The 19,665-nt window shown below is 42.7% G+C and overlaps 2 protein-coding genes across 3 annotated transcripts in view; one reads left to right on the top strand and one right to left on the bottom strand.

Moving 5' to 3' along the window:
• The window catches only part of LOC146176437 (uncharacterized), a 22,897-nt gene extending 10,174 nt beyond the window's left edge, over positions 1 to 12,723 (top strand). For both annotated transcript variants that reach the window (XM_084582770.1, XM_084582769.1), the window contains exons 8-19: positions 326 to 497; positions 1,979 to 2,066; positions 3,491 to 3,559; positions 4,286 to 4,371; positions 5,081 to 5,283; positions 5,843 to 5,906; positions 5,988 to 6,052; positions 7,177 to 7,256; positions 8,424 to 8,514; positions 9,620 to 9,872; positions 11,475 to 11,553; positions 12,345 to 12,723. In XM_084582770.1, coding sequence (XP_084438896.1) covers positions 326 to 497; positions 1,979 to 2,066; positions 3,491 to 3,559; positions 4,286 to 4,371; positions 5,081 to 5,283; positions 5,843 to 5,906; positions 5,988 to 6,052; positions 7,177 to 7,256; positions 8,424 to 8,514; positions 9,620 to 9,872; positions 11,475 to 11,553; positions 12,345 to 12,723 — 1,629 coding nt within the window. The remainder of the gene's footprint in view (positions 1 to 325; positions 498 to 1,978; positions 2,067 to 3,490; positions 3,560 to 4,285; positions 4,372 to 5,080; positions 5,284 to 5,842; positions 5,907 to 5,987; positions 6,053 to 7,176; positions 7,257 to 8,423; positions 8,515 to 9,619; positions 9,873 to 11,474; positions 11,554 to 12,344) is intronic.
• Positions 12,687 to 19,612, bottom strand: Glo1 (Glyoxalase 1). The gene is made up of 4 exons (XM_084582774.1): positions 19,323 to 19,612; positions 16,336 to 16,397; positions 14,996 to 15,085; positions 12,687 to 12,892 (listed from the first exon to the last, which is right to left on the bottom strand). The coding sequence occupies exons 1-4, from the start codon at positions 19,610 to 19,612 to the stop codon at positions 12,795 to 12,797; spliced, it is 540 nt and encodes a 179-aa protein (XP_084438900.1). The 3' UTR covers positions 12,687 to 12,794.
• Between the last annotated feature and the right edge of the window lie 53 nt (positions 19,613 to 19,665).

Below are 19,665 nucleotides of genomic sequence, written 5' to 3'. Positions count from 1 at the left end.
GCCTTAATATTTTGTTAAACACTGTTGCTTATTATCCATTTGCCACTATCACTCATGGAACACCCGTCGGTGATGGATATCAGAATGTTCCACTTAATGGGAGTTTGATAAATACAACACTGATATACTTTTGAATGGGAGTCTTAAGGGGATGGTCTGAGAGTTTGATATAAGCAGTAATTTGATATATAATTCCAGTTCAATATATCTGGACTCGGTTATATTTGCCATTTATGAAGGTGCGATAGTAATTGGTGCAGGTATTAGAAAGGTAGTATGTTTTATTCTGATAAGACTGTAATTTTTCCCATTGTGGCTGTGACAGATAACCGTGTGCCAGGAGCGCGGTGGCATTGGTACTGTTCTCTTCCTGGAGCCCAGCCTGCGAGGAGCGAAGAATTTCTACCCAAACACAACCATTGTGGATGGCACAGCTTTGCAGCGAGGAGCCCTGTTCACGTCTGCTGACCCAGAGACCCCAGGCTACCCGTCAGTCGGTAAAATGAAGCACAGCCACCTTCTTACTTTGCAAAAGATGTATGGCATATAAGAACTATAACAGCCTAACAGTTGATTTTCGCCTGGGTTTGCTTCACACCTGTTAGTGGCAAAGGTGATTTCCAATGTGCATGACAAGAAATAAGTGGCAAGTATTTGTTGGAAAGGTTCAGTTTTGTTTTTCAACGTATGCTTTTGCCATCCACTATTTATCGTATTCTGCTTCATCAGTTTCAGGTTTCCTTTTAATTCTGCAAGAGAAGCATGTAAAAAAAGGCTCCAGGGTTTTAACCCTAACTTTCCACATATCTCTTTTTCTTCAGAAAAGGATAACATATGTCTTGTTGGCAAGCTACACTGTGAATAAAATTGCATCCTTTACATGTCTATAACACACACCCTCCAGAAAAGGTGCACTTAAATACTGCCGCACCCTTTCAAAGGGTGTAGAAAGCAACACAGCACCCATTAAAGGGGTGAATAAATACCTCATGGCACCCTTTCTAGAACTTTCTGGAGGGTGCAAGTTATAGACATGGAAAAGCACTTTTAAAGGTGTCACTTTGTTTACAGTGTATAACTGGGAAATATACTAATCACCGATACTTTCAGGTTACAATTCTTTTGCCTTATTCCTACTATCCTGACAATGTGACCATTAATCTTTGCAGGAAACATTCTTTTGTTATTTTAAAAATTTCTGTTAAGATTATATTATATATTATTTTTGAGAGGCGACTTCGAAAAATGGGGTGAAGTGGTGCGACACTGTGACCCTTTACCTTTGCATGAAACTTTCTTTTACTGCCCTTTCTTTTTGTTACAATATTTATTAAGATTATTTTTTTTTGGGGGGGGGGGGGTGCATTTGAAAAATATGGTGCAGTGGTGCTGAAGCCTTTGCCACCTGCTACGATTGATACACAAGAGAGCCACCCATTACAGTGGCCAGGTGGCAGAATGGAGGAAGGGAAATCTGCCTTTCCTCTTTTAGGGGAAAGGCAAAAGATGGAAGATGGATATAATGGAATAGTGGATATAATGGGTATACTACTTGGATAAAATGACTGATATAACCCATGGTCTCCGAATTTCATGTCGGTATTTTACCAACTGAGCTACAGCAGTGTATGTCACGAGCACGTTGCTAATGCATACCTCTTAGCATGAACCATAATCATTGCCTTAACTAGTGACATGCTTGCTTCGTGCACCTATTTCTGGCATGTGTAGTGCATACTTCCTTATTGTTGTCAGACGTTAATGAATACAAAGAAGATAGTGAGCTATTACGTTTCTGCTGTTTTGAATGTACCTTTAAGTCTACCAGACTTGTGAATGCAGGGACGTTTTTCGTTTTCTTGTACTCTTACTTCTTCGTTTTTCGCTCTTTCTTCAGTGTGCCCTAGTAGTTTTTCCTTTTTTCATGTTTGATCACGTTCATGATTTTCACGTTCTTGTGAAAATTCTTCACTTGCAGATGGGGTTTACCGTGTGACCAACAGCAGTGAACTTCCTCGAATCCCAGCTCTCACAGTGAGCTACAATTTCGCCAAGATGTTGCTTGAGTGAGTATGTACATCGATTGAGCGTACGTGGCCAGCCCTTTAAAAAAAAAGTCTTTCATGAGGGCCTGTCGGCGAACTATAGTAACACGAACGTTAAAAAACAGGTGCATGTTCTGGCTTAGGTACATTCATTGTCACTGCATTTTTATATTTAAGTAAGAGTGTGCTGTTGGAATAAGTTGCGGCCTAAAAGCAGAGTTAATGTACAGTGCCATATGCATGATGTCATCAGCAGATGGCGGCCTCTATTTTTTTTTTTTTTCAAGATTGAAATTGCAATGCTTTGATGTTATACAGCTTTACATTTCAGTGAAAGACTCATTGCAGCAACTTTGTGACAATGCTTGGCGACTTTTTCTCAATCATATATGTTAGGTAGCTTGCAAACTTTTTAGAGCACCGCATCAATTGTTTATTTGCCATCTTGTCAAAGATTAGATAAGAAAGACTGTAGAATAAAGAAAAATTCATGGGGCTACAAATTATCATGCTCTAGCAAGGTTAACCCTCTCTGGTTTTGAATGGTTTACTTTCATTTTCCATGGTTTTTCTTGTGAACTGGAAGTGACTGGCGATCTTGGTGGTCATGCACTGTGAAATTTTGGGGCTGCGTAACGTAATTCAAGAGGATAATGTGATAGAGGCATGTTCTGGATCCATTACACACGGATGGAAGCTGATGAAAAGTACAAAATTATGTGAAAGATCATCGGACATAGTTAGAATGCTTTGCTTTATATAAGGTGTACCGTGTCTGGCTCAGGGTTCCAATTGTCCTGATTTGTTCTATTCCCATCTCAAAAGAGCTGCTGGAGTTTGCAGCTCCTGCTGGTTTGGCCGTGCCGTATGGTCTTGTGACGTCACAAAAACTGCTGAACAATCAGTGCCCAATCATGTCACATGCCAACTGCCAGACAATAATTATCATAATCTGTGAATGCCCTTCAACTTCCACCTGTTGTAGCACAGACAGACAGTGGCTTTTGGCAGAGTGGAAGCCCTAGTGATATAGTTGTTGACCTTAGCCTGGGATTCTTTAATGTCCACTGGCATTTCTTGTGTACTGTGTGATGTCATTGCACGTTAAAGAACCCCAGGTGGTTAAATTTCTGAAGCCCCTCACGTCCGAGTTGCTTTGGGACGTTAAAACCCTATAAACCAAACCAACCGATATGGGTCTATAATCCTGAGTTGCATAAGTGCATGCAACAGGCAATGCAAAAAAGAATCCCTGAAGTGGTCCCTGTTTCTTTGGTCACAGCTGCAAATGAGCGTTGATATAAAGAGTTTTTGTTCAAAGCCTATAGTGCCTTGGCACTCCGTGTCAAACTTGTAGACGTGAAATTCTCTCTTTGTGCTGCAGACACTCGTGCAGTTGTGTCCTCCCTTGTGAACATCCTTGTTTTGCGCCATTCTTCCCACAGACAGTTGGACGGCAAAGTGCTCAACTTGTCTGGCGGTGGTCGACCAACAGGCCCTTTGAAAGGTGGCAAGTGAGTCCGAAGAAACCGTATTCCTCTGTCTGCCTCCTCACTCCGAGGAGCTAGTGTTATCCAAGTGCCTAGCAAGTTGGTAATTTTTTGGGAATCCAGCTCAGAAATTGTTCTCCTCTTTCAGCTCGTGTAGCTCAAGAACGGTTAAATTTAATCTGTATGCCGAGTAAATTAGAGCTACTGCAATCCAAATATGTTTGACATGCTGCTAACTGCTTGGCCAGTTTCACCAGTAACCGCCACCACCTCCACCCAATGCACACCAGTCAACAATTCTACTGCTAAGCACAAATATTGTTGGTAGACATTGATACTGTCATTGGTTTTTATGCAGAGGTATAGTAGCGCTAACCTAACAGTTAATTTGCTGCAGGTGCCAGTCATTTTCCTAGAATGCCAAATAAACAGCCTCTATTTTTGATTGATTGAACACTGTGCTATGTTCATCCTTATTGATTTATATTGCTCACATGCATATGGTGCTTCGGAGCAGCTGAATAAATGGCAATGCATGTGACATTGTAAATTTTTACAGAAAAATGATGTGAAAGAAAAAAATAACCTTAAAAAATTGAGTGTAATAGGAAACAGTGTCATAGTATCCTGTAACCCTGCAAACCCGCTTGAAAAATGTGGCTGTCAGTCACAGGATGTCCTATGTTTTAACGATGACGGTAAAACACCGTCATCGTTTTATGGCTGATGCACTCTGTGACTGCCTCGCAGGAAATTGCGACTAGTGGTGAACAGCAAGTGGGCACGGCCCATTGTCTACGATGTCATCGGCACCATTAGGGGCAGAGTGGAACCGGGTGAGTGCTGGGACTTCGACGTAATGCGCTCTTACGTGCCATGTCGATGTCATGTAAAAAATAACTGCGTGCTGCCACGCGTGCAGTGCACTGATGTTTAACACCTACAGCAAAGTCTAATATACCTGCATACTTCTTGTTTGCCTGGGCCACCGCATGAATAGCAACGGGATCACAGCTACGCACTTGGTCATCTGAGAACATGTCAACGGCTGCTGACAGTCTATGTCACAGAATTCCCCATAAAACAGTTTTCACTGTAAAACTAAGCAGATTTATTGGCTGCAGTTATCAAAGCTTATTTTCTACAGCGCAGAAGGGGAATGACGCCGAGAAGTCTGTGAGCGGGCAGATGTTGAGCTTCACTGTGAATATCATTTTGGCATCCTTGTAGTTACTCCTCACAACTCCTATTGCCTGGTCTGGCAACTTTTGTTCCTACCGCTTGTTTGGCATACTGTACTTTTACACTGGCTCTTTTACTGCTGAGCACGAGTTTTTTTACGTGTTTTGCGTCCCGAGCTGTGGAAGCTAGGTGCATTTTTGAATGTCAGTGTAGTATAGGGAGTTTTAGGCAGTGCGTATTAATCCATAATGCTCTCTGTATATGTTTTCCATAGCTCAGGTGTTGCTTTAGTCTGCAAAAGTACTGCAGCCTTTTTCTTTTCAATTTTGCAAAGCTGACTACGTGGTGTTGTGTCTTGTGCAGATCGCTACAGCATTGCAGGAACCCACCACGATGCCTGGGGATTTGGGGCCATCGACCCTTCTTCAGCCACTGCCAGCCTGCTAGAAGTGAGCCGGATTTTGGGCGCCCGGCTCAAACGTGGCTGGCGACCTAGACGCACGATAGTGCTTGCCCTCTGGGCCGCCGAAGAAACTGCCATTGCTGGATCCGGCGAGTGGGTCGAGGTGTGTGCTGCTAGAACTTCTGTTGCGCAACTCTCGGAGTGAAGACGTTCTGCGCTAGAATGTGTTACAAACGCAACAAGAGCATTGCCACGGCATTCATAGTTTGGTTCTCCTAATCTCGTGCGGATTTACGAGTTAGTAGAATCTGGAATGGAATGGTTATGAACGACAATGAGTGAAACTCAGACCCAATGCGCACTGTCATTCACTTTAAAAGGAAACGTGCAAAAAAAAATTTGACACTGGCTTGTAGCTAAGAATCTTGACTTTCTTTTCCACCGGCTGTTTTAATTTCTGTTTATAAATGTTCGTTAACATTGCACTCCGGAACACCAGAGCTCAATTTTAAGCTTATGAAAATATGATTCAGCTTTTGGCTTCATCTCACATATGTGCTGTCTGTAATTGAGACGGCACATTCGGAAGCCTTCTTTGCATGCTAAATTCTTTTCCCAATGACGTCTGATTAGCTCAGCGACAATGCAGCTTTTTACAGGCCCTTCAGGAAGCCAGTGAAACAGCCTGTGACCACTGAAACACAGTAGTTCACTACTTGCAGGAGAAGCTGCTACTGCTGACCCGTGGAGGTGTAGGCTACACGAATGTGGACAACTGCGTCTCCGGTTAGCGAATGCAATATATACCACAATTCAGCCTACGTGGTAAGTCCATATGTTGTTTATATTCTTTCCTCCCTTCTGCAGGGATCATGTTCTTCGCCTATGCATCTCCCGTGCTGAGGAACTTCCTGGAGGCGATGACCAAACGAGTGCGTACTCGGAGCATATTTCTGTGAGGTCAGCCTTTGTCGGATGCACCCAGAAGCGACTATGGAAAATTTTTTTAATGCCTGCCAGTGTGTGCTGATACAGCGTTCTGAATACTGACTTGCATACGTCCCTTGCTTCAAGGTGACGGTAGGTTTTGGCTTATTCTGCCATCTGCCAGCCAGCCTAATTACGTTAATTAATAAACTCAATCCCGTAGCCTGTCCTACATGGTTGCATGAGGCAATCGCGTGTTCAGAACATTGTGATGCGGAGCAAGTTTCAAGGCTGCTGATACAAAAGGTTGGGCTTTCTTCAGTAGTGTACATTCTGTAAAACCTTTTGATTTGAGAGCACTTATTTTTGAAAATTTCAAAAACTGAGTATGCTTCAGGATTTCGAGCAAGAGGTTTCTTCTCTGCATTCCTAAATGTACTGCAGTTCCGAGCCTTTGCTCATTTTTTTTTTTTTTTTTTTCAGTTGTTTCTCCAGGCTGTGGTTGCGTGCTCGTGCATGCATTGGAGTTACTGTTATGTGCAAGCTTCTGCTTTCTACGGCACGCACCACCCTCTTGCAGAACAAAAGAAAGAATGCAGAGGCCTAAAATATAGTTTGTTCTCAATCATTTGGAAGGCTTAGCAAAGGTCCCTGGGCGTGTCCATAATGCTCACTGGGCTGGTGTATGCGCCCACTGAGCAGAACCGGTTTGCAACAGCCCAGAGAGGAGGTGTTTTGACATCCTCCTTGCCCTATGCAAAGATCTATACAAGCTCGCATTTAACAAGATCTGGGATTATGTACAGCATGCCTGTTAGTGTAAATTAGCAACCACGAAATTAAAGGCCTTCGCATTACTTGGACAACATTATATGGGCTCTTCCTGTACATGCTGTCTCTGTAAACTTAATGAACGGCTAGACCTCATAGGACTGTCATGTGCACTGAAATATTGCTTTGCATAAAAAACACTTGCATGACTGCGAGATTGATGGGGCAATCGCTATAACTACATCAAGTAATGAAGCGCAGTGACTTCACGTTGGGGCTTGTACGCATTTGACATAGGGGCGTTGTGTGTATGTGGTGACATGAAGCTCGATATCTGTCCTGAATCTTGTGTCTGCAGGTCCCATTCAATCGCACCGACACCCTGCACGACTACTGGTACAAATATGAGCATGCCTACTCGGGGACTACAAAAGTGAAGTGAGTTACCCCACGCTTAGCTGCTCTAGAGCTCTGCAGGGCCACGTTTCGTACAAGATTGATCGAGTGATAGTGATTCTGGGAGCTGTGCATTGAGGACAGGCATGCAAAAATTGGGTAGGGATGTCGGAGCCTTCAATTCGTATTCGTAGCAATAATAATGACGGTGAATTTAGTTGATAATGATAATGAGAGCAAACATGAAGCACCATGTGCAGCGGCAGCGCTCAGGCTTTCACATTCCTGCAGTGTAGACTCCACAGTGCTCTCGGAATTTTTAGACTAATGTTATAAATTAACAAAAAAATTAGCAGGATACCTGAGCTCCGCCATTAAGGGTGTGACACGATAGCATTTCATACATACGGATGACGTTTTTCACTTCATAAATTTTTTAAATTCTTTTTTAATTGTTATTTTTTACACACTGGTACTTAGCATTAGCAAACATTGGCTTTCTATTCTGAGCAGTTTAACACCTTTGAATGCATACTTCTTTTTCTTTTCAATTATTTCATTTTATTAATTGATCAATTGCACACTCTAAATGTTCCTAACTAGCATCACCAAGCATAGTCTTTTCATTCCGAACTTTTTGCCACCTCTGAATCCCCTCTTTTTCTAATTTTTATTTTTTTTTCCCCGTTTTCTTTTTCCCTTTTCACTTTCTTCTCCATCGTTTACCGTATGGGCCGGTCACATCAGAATGCTGCCGGCTTTTAATACTTGCGAAATTTCACAAACGAGCTTTCTTACGTATTGCATATGACAGGAAAAAAATGACCTATCACCCATTGCCAAGGATAACGTGAGAGTAAACCACTGTTTGCTTGATCCTTCCATAATGTGTGTTACACACTTAATGCGCACATCCATGGTACTCGTCGTTTTTCCTTGACAACACTTCACGTGAGTGCCGCAATCTCGTTTTGATCGTCTACAGCTTGCGGAATCTTGCACCCTCCTCTGACCTTACGCTTATATAATTTGTGAGTTCGTTGAGGTTCAGTAGTTAAGTGCTTCCACGCTACAACAGGTTGAACACTGTTGCATGTCCACTACTGAGTGTTCAGATCCCTATGCCGTCTACTGTCCATGCCATGTGCTTGTGGAACGGAGATTAGCAGAGCACAGCAGTTTTTCACAGTAGGGTTCCACTTACTGCAGGGTGTATCTGACCCATGGCGGAATGGACAACTCTGCCTTCAATTTCCTTGCGGGAGTTCCGTCAGCCATCTTCACCTTCCGACAAGACAAGGTGAGGCACTTTCAGGAGTAGTGTCTACTGCTCGTGAAGAACGTGGCACAGAGGTTGCCCAGACAGCAAGGCGAACAAGAGGATGCAGATCTGTAAATAAGGGGTAAACACTTTTGTTAATGCTAATTAAGAACAGTGGTGGAAATGATGGTATGCTTCCCTCAGTGTTTTGCCTAGACAGCCAACACTTTCTTTTTTAGTCGAAAGCCTTTCTAAGCTCATGGAACAAAATCCCGTGCGCAAGAGTTGTGCGCAGGATGTGTGTGGGATCTGTGCATGAGATCTGTGTGCTGATGTGTCACTTTTCAATCATCCTGATGTTGTCATCAGAAAATTAACTCCTGTCCCCATTTGGAATTGAACCTCCATCCCTCGGATCTGCAGCCGAGTGCTTTAGCAAACTGTTCCACGCCCGGGATCGTGAAATGCTCATCATAATTCTTGTCTACCGTGAGGATGGTAGTAGTAATGACAATGAGGCTGCAATTTAATAATGACGGTGCATTTAGTTGGCAATGATAATGAGAGAAAACGTGAGGCGCCATGTGTAGCAGCAACGCTCCGGCTTTCGCATTTCTGCAGTGTAGATCCGACAGTGCTCTCAGAATTTTTTTTTTGTCCATCAAGCGTGCAAAATTTTTCTCTGACAACTTTTCTTTTTCAACTCTTATTCTATTTTGAAAATGGGTGCAGTACTTGATGCTGTTTAATGGTTTTCTCTGAAATCAACGGGTCTTTGTTTCTCTTGTCCCGTAAGTTCCCATGTGCAACTGCTGTCGAAAGTTACTTTAGCATATTAGTGTCATTTCTTTGTACATATCTCGTGTGCATTGCTTGAAATTTTGTGCTTCACTGTGCGATTCACACATTCAAAATTATGCTCAACTATTTCATGATGTGTGCAATGCTGAAGTTGTTTTGCCACCAATGATGTATTCCATAAACTTTTGACAGCTGGCATACATACACTAGCGCATGTATGCTCCTCCCACATTATGCGGTGCTCCTTTTTCGCGGATGGCATGGAGCGAAGAATGAAATGAGCTTACATGGTTTGAAAGGCATTACGAGGAGGTCAGTTGCTGAACTGAGCAACTCTTTCCAGAACTTGTTCCCCTTGGGCTCGTACTCGGCCTACCACACGGCCTTCGAAACTATTCGCCTGTACGAGACCCTGATTGACCCGTCCTACCGCTTCATGGAGCTATGCGCCCGCTTGCAAGGGCTGCTGACGGTGACGCTTGCTGAAGCTGAGCTGCTGCCCTACGATTTTCGCAATGTGGCACTCGAAATCCAGACGGCCGTCGGCAAACTTAAAAACCTCAACGCGCTGCTCAATGCCCACAAAGTGCCGATTGGTGAGTCAAACGCTCAGAAGTTATTTCTCTCCAGTGAAACTGTAACATAATGAAGATGCTTTGAAAGGTGGCTGGCCTACAGCTGTTGAGCTTCTCATACAGTTTTGCATCTCAACATTTCATCCACTCTTAAAACTGCTATGGCAGCTTCACGATGAAACCCGGCTTGTATGAGAAGCTTCCTATAATCTGGCTTCATCACTGATTCAGCACACAAGGAATGCCTCGAAACCGTGCATAGTAGATTGTTACTGAAATGTAAGACTGGTCTACAAGTTAAAGAAAACAATGGTGCAACTGATTAATCGTCTGTCGCATTTACATGCAGGAAAAATGCAAGAAAAAAAAGGGGGTGCTGCATGGCATTAGTGCATGCTGAAGAACCCTAGGTGGCCAAAATTAATCTGGAGTCACCACAATGGTGTTTTTTACAGCATGTGGAACTTCAGTATATGTTAATCTCCAAATACCATACTGTACCACTGACCAGTATAACACTTCTGTACTGAGATATTGGAATCTGTTTTAAAGAAAACGCTAGCTAGTTCAGCTCCTTTTAAGCGTCATAAGCCTACGGTCACTAGTTTGTGACGTCCAACTTCTGTCTTTTCTTGCATTCTGTGCCTTGTTTAAGGCGATTAACGGTCGTCGAGTAGTTAAGTTGCCAGATCAGATATCGACAGTGCATATCTAATGTATTTCCTTCCATTAAATTGTGTCTTCTCTTAACTTCAATTCAGTCTTCGTGTGCTTGCATAGTAGCCCAACTACACTACACAGCTGCTTTTAGGCCGCATGCTGTTTACAACTGGCCTGAACCATGGTAGGATGTAGCATGCAATACCTTTCCCAGCCAATTTTATAATTTTTGGGGCATCCACATTGCTTGTATGGTATACATGAGTCATCACCCTTCTGGAATGTTCCAGTGCCTTTAATTGGATTAGCATATTGGATTATGCTAACCTAATCCACTGTTGTGCCTTAACCTGTATTGATTATTAATCTGTATTAAAGCAGGTCATTTAGTGGATTAACATTGCTTGATGAGTTGGATTAACATAATCTGGCAGATTGCGCACCCCTGCCGACTTTTAGTTCCTCTATTTTCAAAGATGGCAGCACCCTCTGGCTAGTTCTGTAGGGGTCATGTGACCTTTGTGACATCATCTTAACCAAATCAGGAGGATTAACAGTGTTTTCAAATCTGGCCACACCCTCTGATTGGTTCCTGGAGGGGTGGGGGGTGGAATTAAGGAATTTTGTTACAGAAAAGCCGAATATTTTTTGCTAAACAAGCACATGAGCGCTGTCATATTTAAAAAAATGGTCCCCTAAGGGCCTAAATAATTCACAGGTGTCTACTATGGCATGCCCCGTGATCACTCCCGCTGTTAAGGAATTCGAAAATCGGTTATCATAACTGCTCGTCTTGTTTAGCGACCAATGCACATCCATTACGTCTCTTCTCATAATGGCTACTATTTGTGCTCTCTGCTGTTTCTCAACTATTTCTACTCTTCGAGCATACCACATTCCCCAAGACTGAATCTCTAAATGAACAGCTGACGCTAGCATTCTATGGCTATCTTTCTTTCCCAGGCTGGCTGACCAAGGAGGCACATCTGTACACTGATGCAGCTGAAAAGTGGCATAATTGGTTGGCAAAAGCAAAACTGGGGTGAGTACCAGGGCTCCCTTTTGTTTCCTTTTTGGAACTATTTGTACGCCACTGTCTTCCCTTTCAGCGGAATGGAAAATGTAGAGTCGTGTGAGCAGTTCGGTAAGCAGTGCATGTAGTTTAGCATAGTTGAATGCATTTGCGATACAATATTTTAAAATGTGTCTCATCATCAAGATTTGGATCCTGGCGATGCTGCACTTTATATACTAGCTATATGGTAGCAGGCAGCTTACACTGAACCCTAACGCTAAGCCTAAGTGGAAAATAGTGGGGCATATTCATACACATCTGCCAGATATTGAGTGGAGCAAACTGTTACCTACCGTTATTGCAGCTTTGTTGACTTGTACAGCTATTACAGGAACATTGAGTCTTGGAAACCTTTACCCGGGTTCGAACCTGACCGCGGTGGCTGCGTTTCGATGGAGGCGAAACGAAGAGGCGTCCGTGTGCTGTGCGATGCCAGCGCACGGTCGAAATTACTCCGTAGCCCTCCACTACGGCTCCTCTTTCTCCCTTTCCACTTTAACTCCCACCTTCCCCTACGGCGGGGTTCAGGTGTCCACAAAAACAAGTGTGACAGATACTGCGCCTTTCCTTTCCTGTGAACCAATTATATATTATATTGCAGTTCCTCTGAAGAGTACCAGCTGCATAAACACCAGTAAAACGGATTTAGTGGTTGCTTCGATCACACACTTTCGCTCATTTAGTAGCAACACACCAAATTTAGGAACTCTGCAGCAGGTAAATGCTGAGGGAGCAGCTCTCCGTCTTTTCCCCAACAGAGAAGATGAGCGACGGAGGGTCAACGACCGCATGCTTTTGGTGGAGCGTGCCCTACTGCGTCAAGCACCCTTGGAGGACCGCCCGACCTTCCGGCACCTGATCTTCTCGCCCCAGGTGTCCAATGCATACGCGGGGAGAGGGTTCCCCGTTGTTCATGACCTCGTGTACCGGGCAAAACTTCTGCCTGCTGAGAAGCAGGAGCCCCTGTGGCGTCGCGTACGGACCTTCATCAACGATGCCTGCATTGCCTTAAGAAGTGCCCGGACTCTGCTCAGTCCCAACATGGCAATTCCCATCGGAACCGATTCACAGAGTAGTCGTTCGAAATTAAGGAACGTAAAAAAGAGGGACGGGCACTTTTATTTTCGTGAACAATGATACTTTTTCGTACACTGCATTAAGGCACCTTCCTTTTCCAAACTTTCATAAACATAGCATAGAGCCACTCTTCACTGTTTCCACAGGTCCTTAATGACAGTTTTGTTGTTAAATATCTCAATCCAGTAGCCATCTGGGTCTTGGATGAATGCAATATTCTTCATTTTTCCTGCAGTAAAGAAAAAAAATATCGATTGAGAATTTGACGTATGAGTAGAGGCACCAAAGTTTCAAGGCTCAAACTGAAAGCAGCATATTCGGAGATTCGTTGTCAGACCCACTTAATGTTTCCTAAGGCATACCTCAAGGTAGCATCCTGGGCCTCTTCTTTCTTTTTTGAATTTATGTGAACGATGTCTACAGCATAGCTCCATCTGCTACATTCATAAATTACGCGGATGACAAGTATTTTTTTACAGGAAACTTAAGTCATCAGGTAATAGCTCTAGCTAATACAGCACTAATGAAGCTTGATGAATGGACACAAAAGAATAGCCTCAGGATAAATGCTCAGAAACAAAAGCAATTCTGTTCCGTGCTAGAACAAGAAGATCGATGCACAAAATAAAATTATACTACAGCCCAATATTATAGAGATTGTGCCTAGATTTAAAACTTTGGGCATCATTTTTCAGGACACAATGTCGTGGGATGCCCACATCGATTTCATTGTAACAAAGTTGTCACAAACAGCCGGTATAGTTCCTTGCCACGTGTTCCCTCAGCACATTTTCATGTTAATTTACGGTAGCCTTTTCTCCCCTAGACAGGGTCTTTACTATACCAGTTGCTGGTGATGACATGGCCCTGAAGATGCTTTCCATCCACCTCTTATCATCTCTTTGTGCAAGTTTCTTTTTTCCAGTTGTAATTTTTTTGCTTGCATCTTGTGGAAGTTGTGTACCTCTTCAGCATGAATGCAACGTGGCTACAAATACAACTGAGTTGGATTTCTTGTGAAAACGAAAGCCTTGCACGAATACGGCATTGTCTTCAGCTGTTCCTGTCATTTGAAAGGCAAAATATGAAAAATGCGCGCAACAGTAAAGCGCGGCAGAACCGCTGCCTCAGGCTCTGCACTGCACAGGGCTGTGAATGTTTGGCCGTTTCTTCCCCTCTCGCTATTTCTCACTGCACTTTTACCCTCTTATACTTTCCACGTTCATAGACAGCTGTATTTTTTTTCTCTCCTACGCGCCGCATGCTTTCCCTCACGGCCCCAAGGCCTACGTAAAGTTGGCTTTTCCTCACAGCTAGTGAGCATGGTGGTAAAGCCATAAATAAAAAAGACGTTCTTTTTGTCTTTTTTTTTTTTTCTGAAAAAGAGACATTGCTTTGCGATGTTGACGTACGTGCTGCGATGACATTGCGTGGGGTGTACGTCGCCGCGGCCAGACGGACTTTACTATTTTTGTCAAAAATGCTTTCACTATAGGGGGCAAAAAATGTACAGTTGTCTATGGGAGATGAATGGGACTTGAGGCTTGATTAAGTAAGGCTGGCTTCATAAAATATGTTCAGAACTTTCTGCGCCAGTTCGAATAAAATTAAGGACAGCAATGAACATTCTGGTGGAAACAAAGCTAAAAAGCAAAAAGATGGATCAGTAAGCAACAACTCGCAAGCTCACTCAACTATATTATCAAGAACAAAAATGACATTTAAAGTGGCACTCTTCCACATACGTTCTAGTACCAGTAACCGAGTGTTCAAGAAGAGCCATTCTTATCACGCACGGAGATAGATGCCTGTAATTCCCATATCTATATTTTACTTATAAGTAATGCACACACAATGTTAAGAAAAGTGGCAAGGTCAAAATGATTCTTTTGCATATCAAGTCATCCTGCTGTATCACAGGTCCTCTAACTGGATTCCGTGAGCTGTATTTGTGGGTTCTTTAAGCACTCCTTTTCCAGCATACTTTACGCAGGCATACGTGGTCCAGATACAGTATCTGGTTTATTAAAAACTAACTTCAAACCAAGCTTGTTCTTCAATTTTTTGCCTTCAACCAAAACTGCCGCAGCTTGTTTATGTTTGACAGGAGCCCTGCGTATCAGCTGCACTGCCTACTGTCCACGTTTTTTTGCCTGCGTAGGGCAGGTGCACGGCAAAATATTTTAGGGTAACTTAAGTTCTGTCTTTAATGGTATGATGCAACAGCATTAATGGCTTCTGTCTGCAGCTTGCAACGCACTAACAATGTGCATTTGCATGAAATATATTTTAAAGAAAATTTCAAATCGGGTTGGGCATGCGACGATCTCACCGTCTTGGGGCTTCTTGACAAACTTGACGCCCAGTTTCTCAAACCGGGCGCAGGCAGCTTCGACGTCGGGCACCATTATGCCTATGTGACCTAGAGAGAATGCAAGGGCATGGTAATTTTACTCCATATGATTAATATATTAACAGCCCATGGGTTAAATCGTACCTGCTCCAAAATATACACCAAAATCTCCCTCCTGCATTCCGTGCCCCCATCATGAAATAGTGCGGCCATTTTATTTGTAATTTGCCTGAAGAACCGCTGTTACAGTGCACAACCTAAAACTATTCATTAAAACTGCAAAGATGTGATAGATAGGTTTGAAACCATCAAGTCTGCATGAATCCTCCAGGTTCAGTAATATAAACTAGAGATCATGAGCAACAGAATCGCTTCACCACGCTCACAGAACACGTGTGATTTGTCTACGAAGACTATACAGTCTTCTATACCACATAAATGCAACTAGGAGGGAAGTGTGGAATCTAAGTTATCAATAAATTTTGCCACGAAATGTTCTTGCAAAATACTTTAGCAGAACTCTCCAGCACAAATCTTTTAGATCACATCTCTGGTTTCATAATGTGCAATACATTAAAAGTTGCTCTCATCATCAAGGAAAAACTTAAGTATGAATGCGGGTTTCAGCAAAAATGTTTTTATTTCTAGTTTGCTTTACGCAAAACTTCACGGTTATATATCAAGATTCTTTTTTTATTATATATCTATTCCTTGATTCTTGTGCAAAGTCTGCAGCGTTAGCAAAATGTGGCAGAAGGCTGGTTACAACATTCGTTGCGTAAAGCGTGCTGTAGGACCAGACATTTTTCTAGCTTTTTTTTTTTCATGTATAAGACTCTAAGGTCCAGTTTTGAATTCTTACAGTGCAATTTTGTAGGAGATTTGAAACTAATAATAATAATAATAGCTAAAGGGATGTCTTGGCCTGCAGTATGGTTTCAAAAAAACAAAATAAACTGGGTCAAAATAAATAGAAGTCAAGAAGAAATCTGCTTCACAAAGTGATTAGTCAGAAAATTGAAATGGAGAGAAAATGCAGATTGTTGAAGCGTTCTAAAGCACTTCGCTGTAGATTTCAGCAATGAAACATTAGGCAGAATTGGAAACGAGACGCATGCAAGTAGATACACATCTTCAAGAAATTAATATTTTATCACAATTTTGCAATTTCAAAGCCGTGTCCCCTCTTTACAAGGCTAGTACTGCCTCCAATATCTGTTCTTCCATTCAGAGTTGCTGTGCAAGGGCTCTGAAGAAACTTCCAGAGAATTTAGTGTAAAAGTGGCCTCTCAAATGTTGGTGCAAAAAGAATCGCTTACCAAAGCCCCGAGGTGCACTGTTTCCATTATGGTAACCATTCTCTGGGTGGTCCTCCCAGTTGCTGCATGAAAGGATGCACGTTTGAAATAACTGCTTTACTACAAAGCCCACATGTTAACAACCACACAAAACGCTGAAGCAGTAGGCATCTGAACTCGGTTATGACAAATTTACAAACGCATATTAGTTTTCTGTTTTGTAGTTTATTTTTAAATTATTCATTTATATCTAAAAATGGTGATATAAATGAATAGTATATGAAAAAATAAGGCTTATGTACTTTCTCACGTAAGGCAGAGCTGTGTATAATAAAACAAGTAGTGCAGTCAAACTGATATTTCTTTCTCTAGCACCAAACACTGTTGCACCGATGGAGTTGGACCATAAAGAAGGCTTCACTGCTAAATCGACAAGACAGCTGATTTTGTGTTAAGTTTGTAGCAGTGACAGTGCAGCTGGGAAAGAGTACAGATTTGCCATCATAAAAAAAAATGATTTACTGATTTCTGCATATTTAATTTGGGTATGTAATACAATGATAAAAATTGAAATTTCTTGGATAGGTCTTTTCTGTATGAGCAGGCAGGCTGCACACTGACCTAAGACGTGACTGACTGACCTGACTCGAAGATGTGCTGCTAAAGGGAATAGGTTGGCCACTTAATATGCACTATGTTGCCACAACATAAGACAAAAACATAACTGGCAGAAATTGAACAGTTGTAGCTCTGTCAGAGGAATGATGTATATTTTCTTGAATGGTGTTCATATTTTAACATGTGATAGCAATAGAAGCACTGTCAAGAAAAAATATGCCAATTGTCTGACAATTCCCAAGGCCAGAAGTGACGGCAACAAGTTTCGAATGTATCTTTGGGTCAAGGTTGCCACCCAAAGGCACCTTCAGAGAAACATCTAATCATGTAGAGCTCTTTAATATTTGCAGTTGTGAAACTCTCTATAGGGGCCACATATCAAAAAACAGCGGTTTTGATTAGTCAAAATTCGGGTGCGTACGAATAGTGGGGTACCCAGGTTCGAACAAGACAGTCGGCGGCTACGTTTCGATGGAGGCAAAGCGGAGAGGCGTCAGTGTGCTGTGCGATGTCAGCGCACGATAAAGATCCCCAGGCGACCAAAATTACTTTGTATCCCTTCACTACCAGCATGTCTTTCTCTCTTCCCACTTTCAATCCCTTCCACATTTCTCTCTTATGGCATGGTTCAGGTGCCTACAAAAAAAGTGTGACATACCGCGCCTTTCGTTAACTTTGAACAAATTATTTGTATGGATAGTGGCAGTGCCCACGGCCATTAAAGAAAACTGTGTCCAAGTTACAAACTTTCAAATTGTTGATAAATGCACGACCACCTGGAAAATAAATTTAAGAGCTTGCAGTAACGAACATTGTTAGATGTAATGGTTGTAGAGACAATTAAGATAGAAAACAAGAAAAAGATTTTCAAAAGGCAGTAGCGGTAATAGCAGATAGGTGTACTGACCGCTTCTAGATGGCACCACAATCTATAGGCACTTAAGAAGTGCATACTGAAGCTAGTCACTTTTTGAAGCTGAGTTTCCCAACTGGTTATATCAAAAAACTCCGCTAATCACCAGCTAAGTGGCACCAAAAGGTGAAGCAAGACATATAGGTGTATGCAAACACACCCATAGAAGAATGCCACAAAACTCAATGTAAAGGCATAAACAGTCTAAAATGCTATTGAATTGCCAGCACAGTGTAAGTGGGTGCCCCTCTGATATTTTGTTACTGATAAAATTAAATGCACACTTGTACTTAGCGCAACCTGACAACAAGAACAATTTGCTCCAGAGAAACAAAAGTTAGCAGCACACTCAGGACAACTTCAAAAAATGACTCTTCAGTTTCTTCTGACTACATTGACATTTGATCACCAGCAGAAGACTCGTTTATCACCAAGAAAATGGAATTTAAAAATCTTCCAGATTTCAAGTCGTGACATCTTTAATGAGGAGGATAGATTACTATCATTTTTAAGCTAACAGCAGTATAGTCTACTGCAAGTATACATATTAAAGAAGTCTGAGTCAGTGCATGTATTCTACTTTCAAAAATGGCCAGTGATGACAGCACGTCTTTTTTTTTTTTGGTCTTGTCTACCTTATGAACTTGCTCTGTCGGTTAGAGTGGCCTCTGTGTGTTTAAAATATGGTACTGTACCAATGCAAGCAAACGTCTCTCTCCGGTGTCCCTCCAAGATCTCAGGGCAATAGGTGTGTAGGAGAGAAATGCTTAAAAGCTGATCTGAGGTAACTACTATGAGAACTACTGTAAGATGAGAGCATGGACTTAAGTAAAAACTACAAGGAAAAAGGTGCAAAGAGCCCTGTGCAGAACACGTGGAGAGGGGGTGCAATAGGAACACTTATGAAAAAGTGCGTCCCTTTTGCTGAAGAGCTGCAAACATATATGTGTTAGCCACGATATTTTACAGTTAAGGCTCACACATAGAGTTACAAAAGTGGATGTGAAAAAAATTGAGATCATTAAGTATATCATTCGAGGTCTTTGAGAATGGTCGGTGACATTCAGCACATTTTTTAGTGCTTGAGCTCTAGAAAAAAAAAAAAAGTGCAGGATGTCAGTGACATTTATATGAAAGCAGAGGTTGCAGATGTGGTGGACTGGATATAGATATTCTGGTTAACGGACAGGACTGTATTAACTATTCAGTGTTGAAGTTCACAGCGAGACATCATGGGCGCACATAACTTTTCACGAACCTCTCTGGACCGATATACGTTCACACATACACATCAAGACCCTGCTGACGGTCGGCGAACTTTGAACTTCCAATTGGAAGGCCATATCGGGAGCGCCCCGCCAACTTCGCCGACACTCCGTAAACACTTCCTGACGTAACGGGCGGTGGTTTTCCGCACATTTGCGTGTGCGTATCGCGCTACAGCAACTGCGCTGTATCCTAGATGGGACGCACTCACTGTGTCAACTCGATCGTGGCTTTGCGGCTGAAGGCCCACTGCGCCCTCTCCTCGCGCGAGCTCGTTTCGGGCACCGACTCCTCGAAGCCCATGAAGTACAGCGAAAACTTCATCTCAGGAAAGTCGAGCTTCTGCAGAAGGCGCATGCCGAGTACGCGTGTGTAGAAGTCGAGCGACGCCTTGGGATCTTTGATGCGGTACATGGTCTGCTGCATGATGAAGTCTCGCGTCGCCGGGTCCGGTTCGGAGCAGCATTTTGCCGCCTCCTGATCGCTCAGGCCGCCCGACATTATTTTTACAAGTGGGAGAGTGACGGGGGCAGGTAGTACCGGTAGCACCGACT

The sequence above is a fragment of the Amblyomma maculatum genome, chromosome 10 (assembly GCF_055883805.1).
Source record: "Amblyomma maculatum isolate TAMU_Amacu chromosome 10, ASM5588380v1, whole genome shotgun sequence".
NCBI lineage: Eukaryota > Metazoa > Arthropoda > Arachnida > Ixodida > Ixodidae > Amblyomma > Amblyomma maculatum.
The sequence above is the reverse complement of the archived record's forward strand: the minus strand, read 5'-3'. Positions and strand labels throughout refer to the sequence as shown.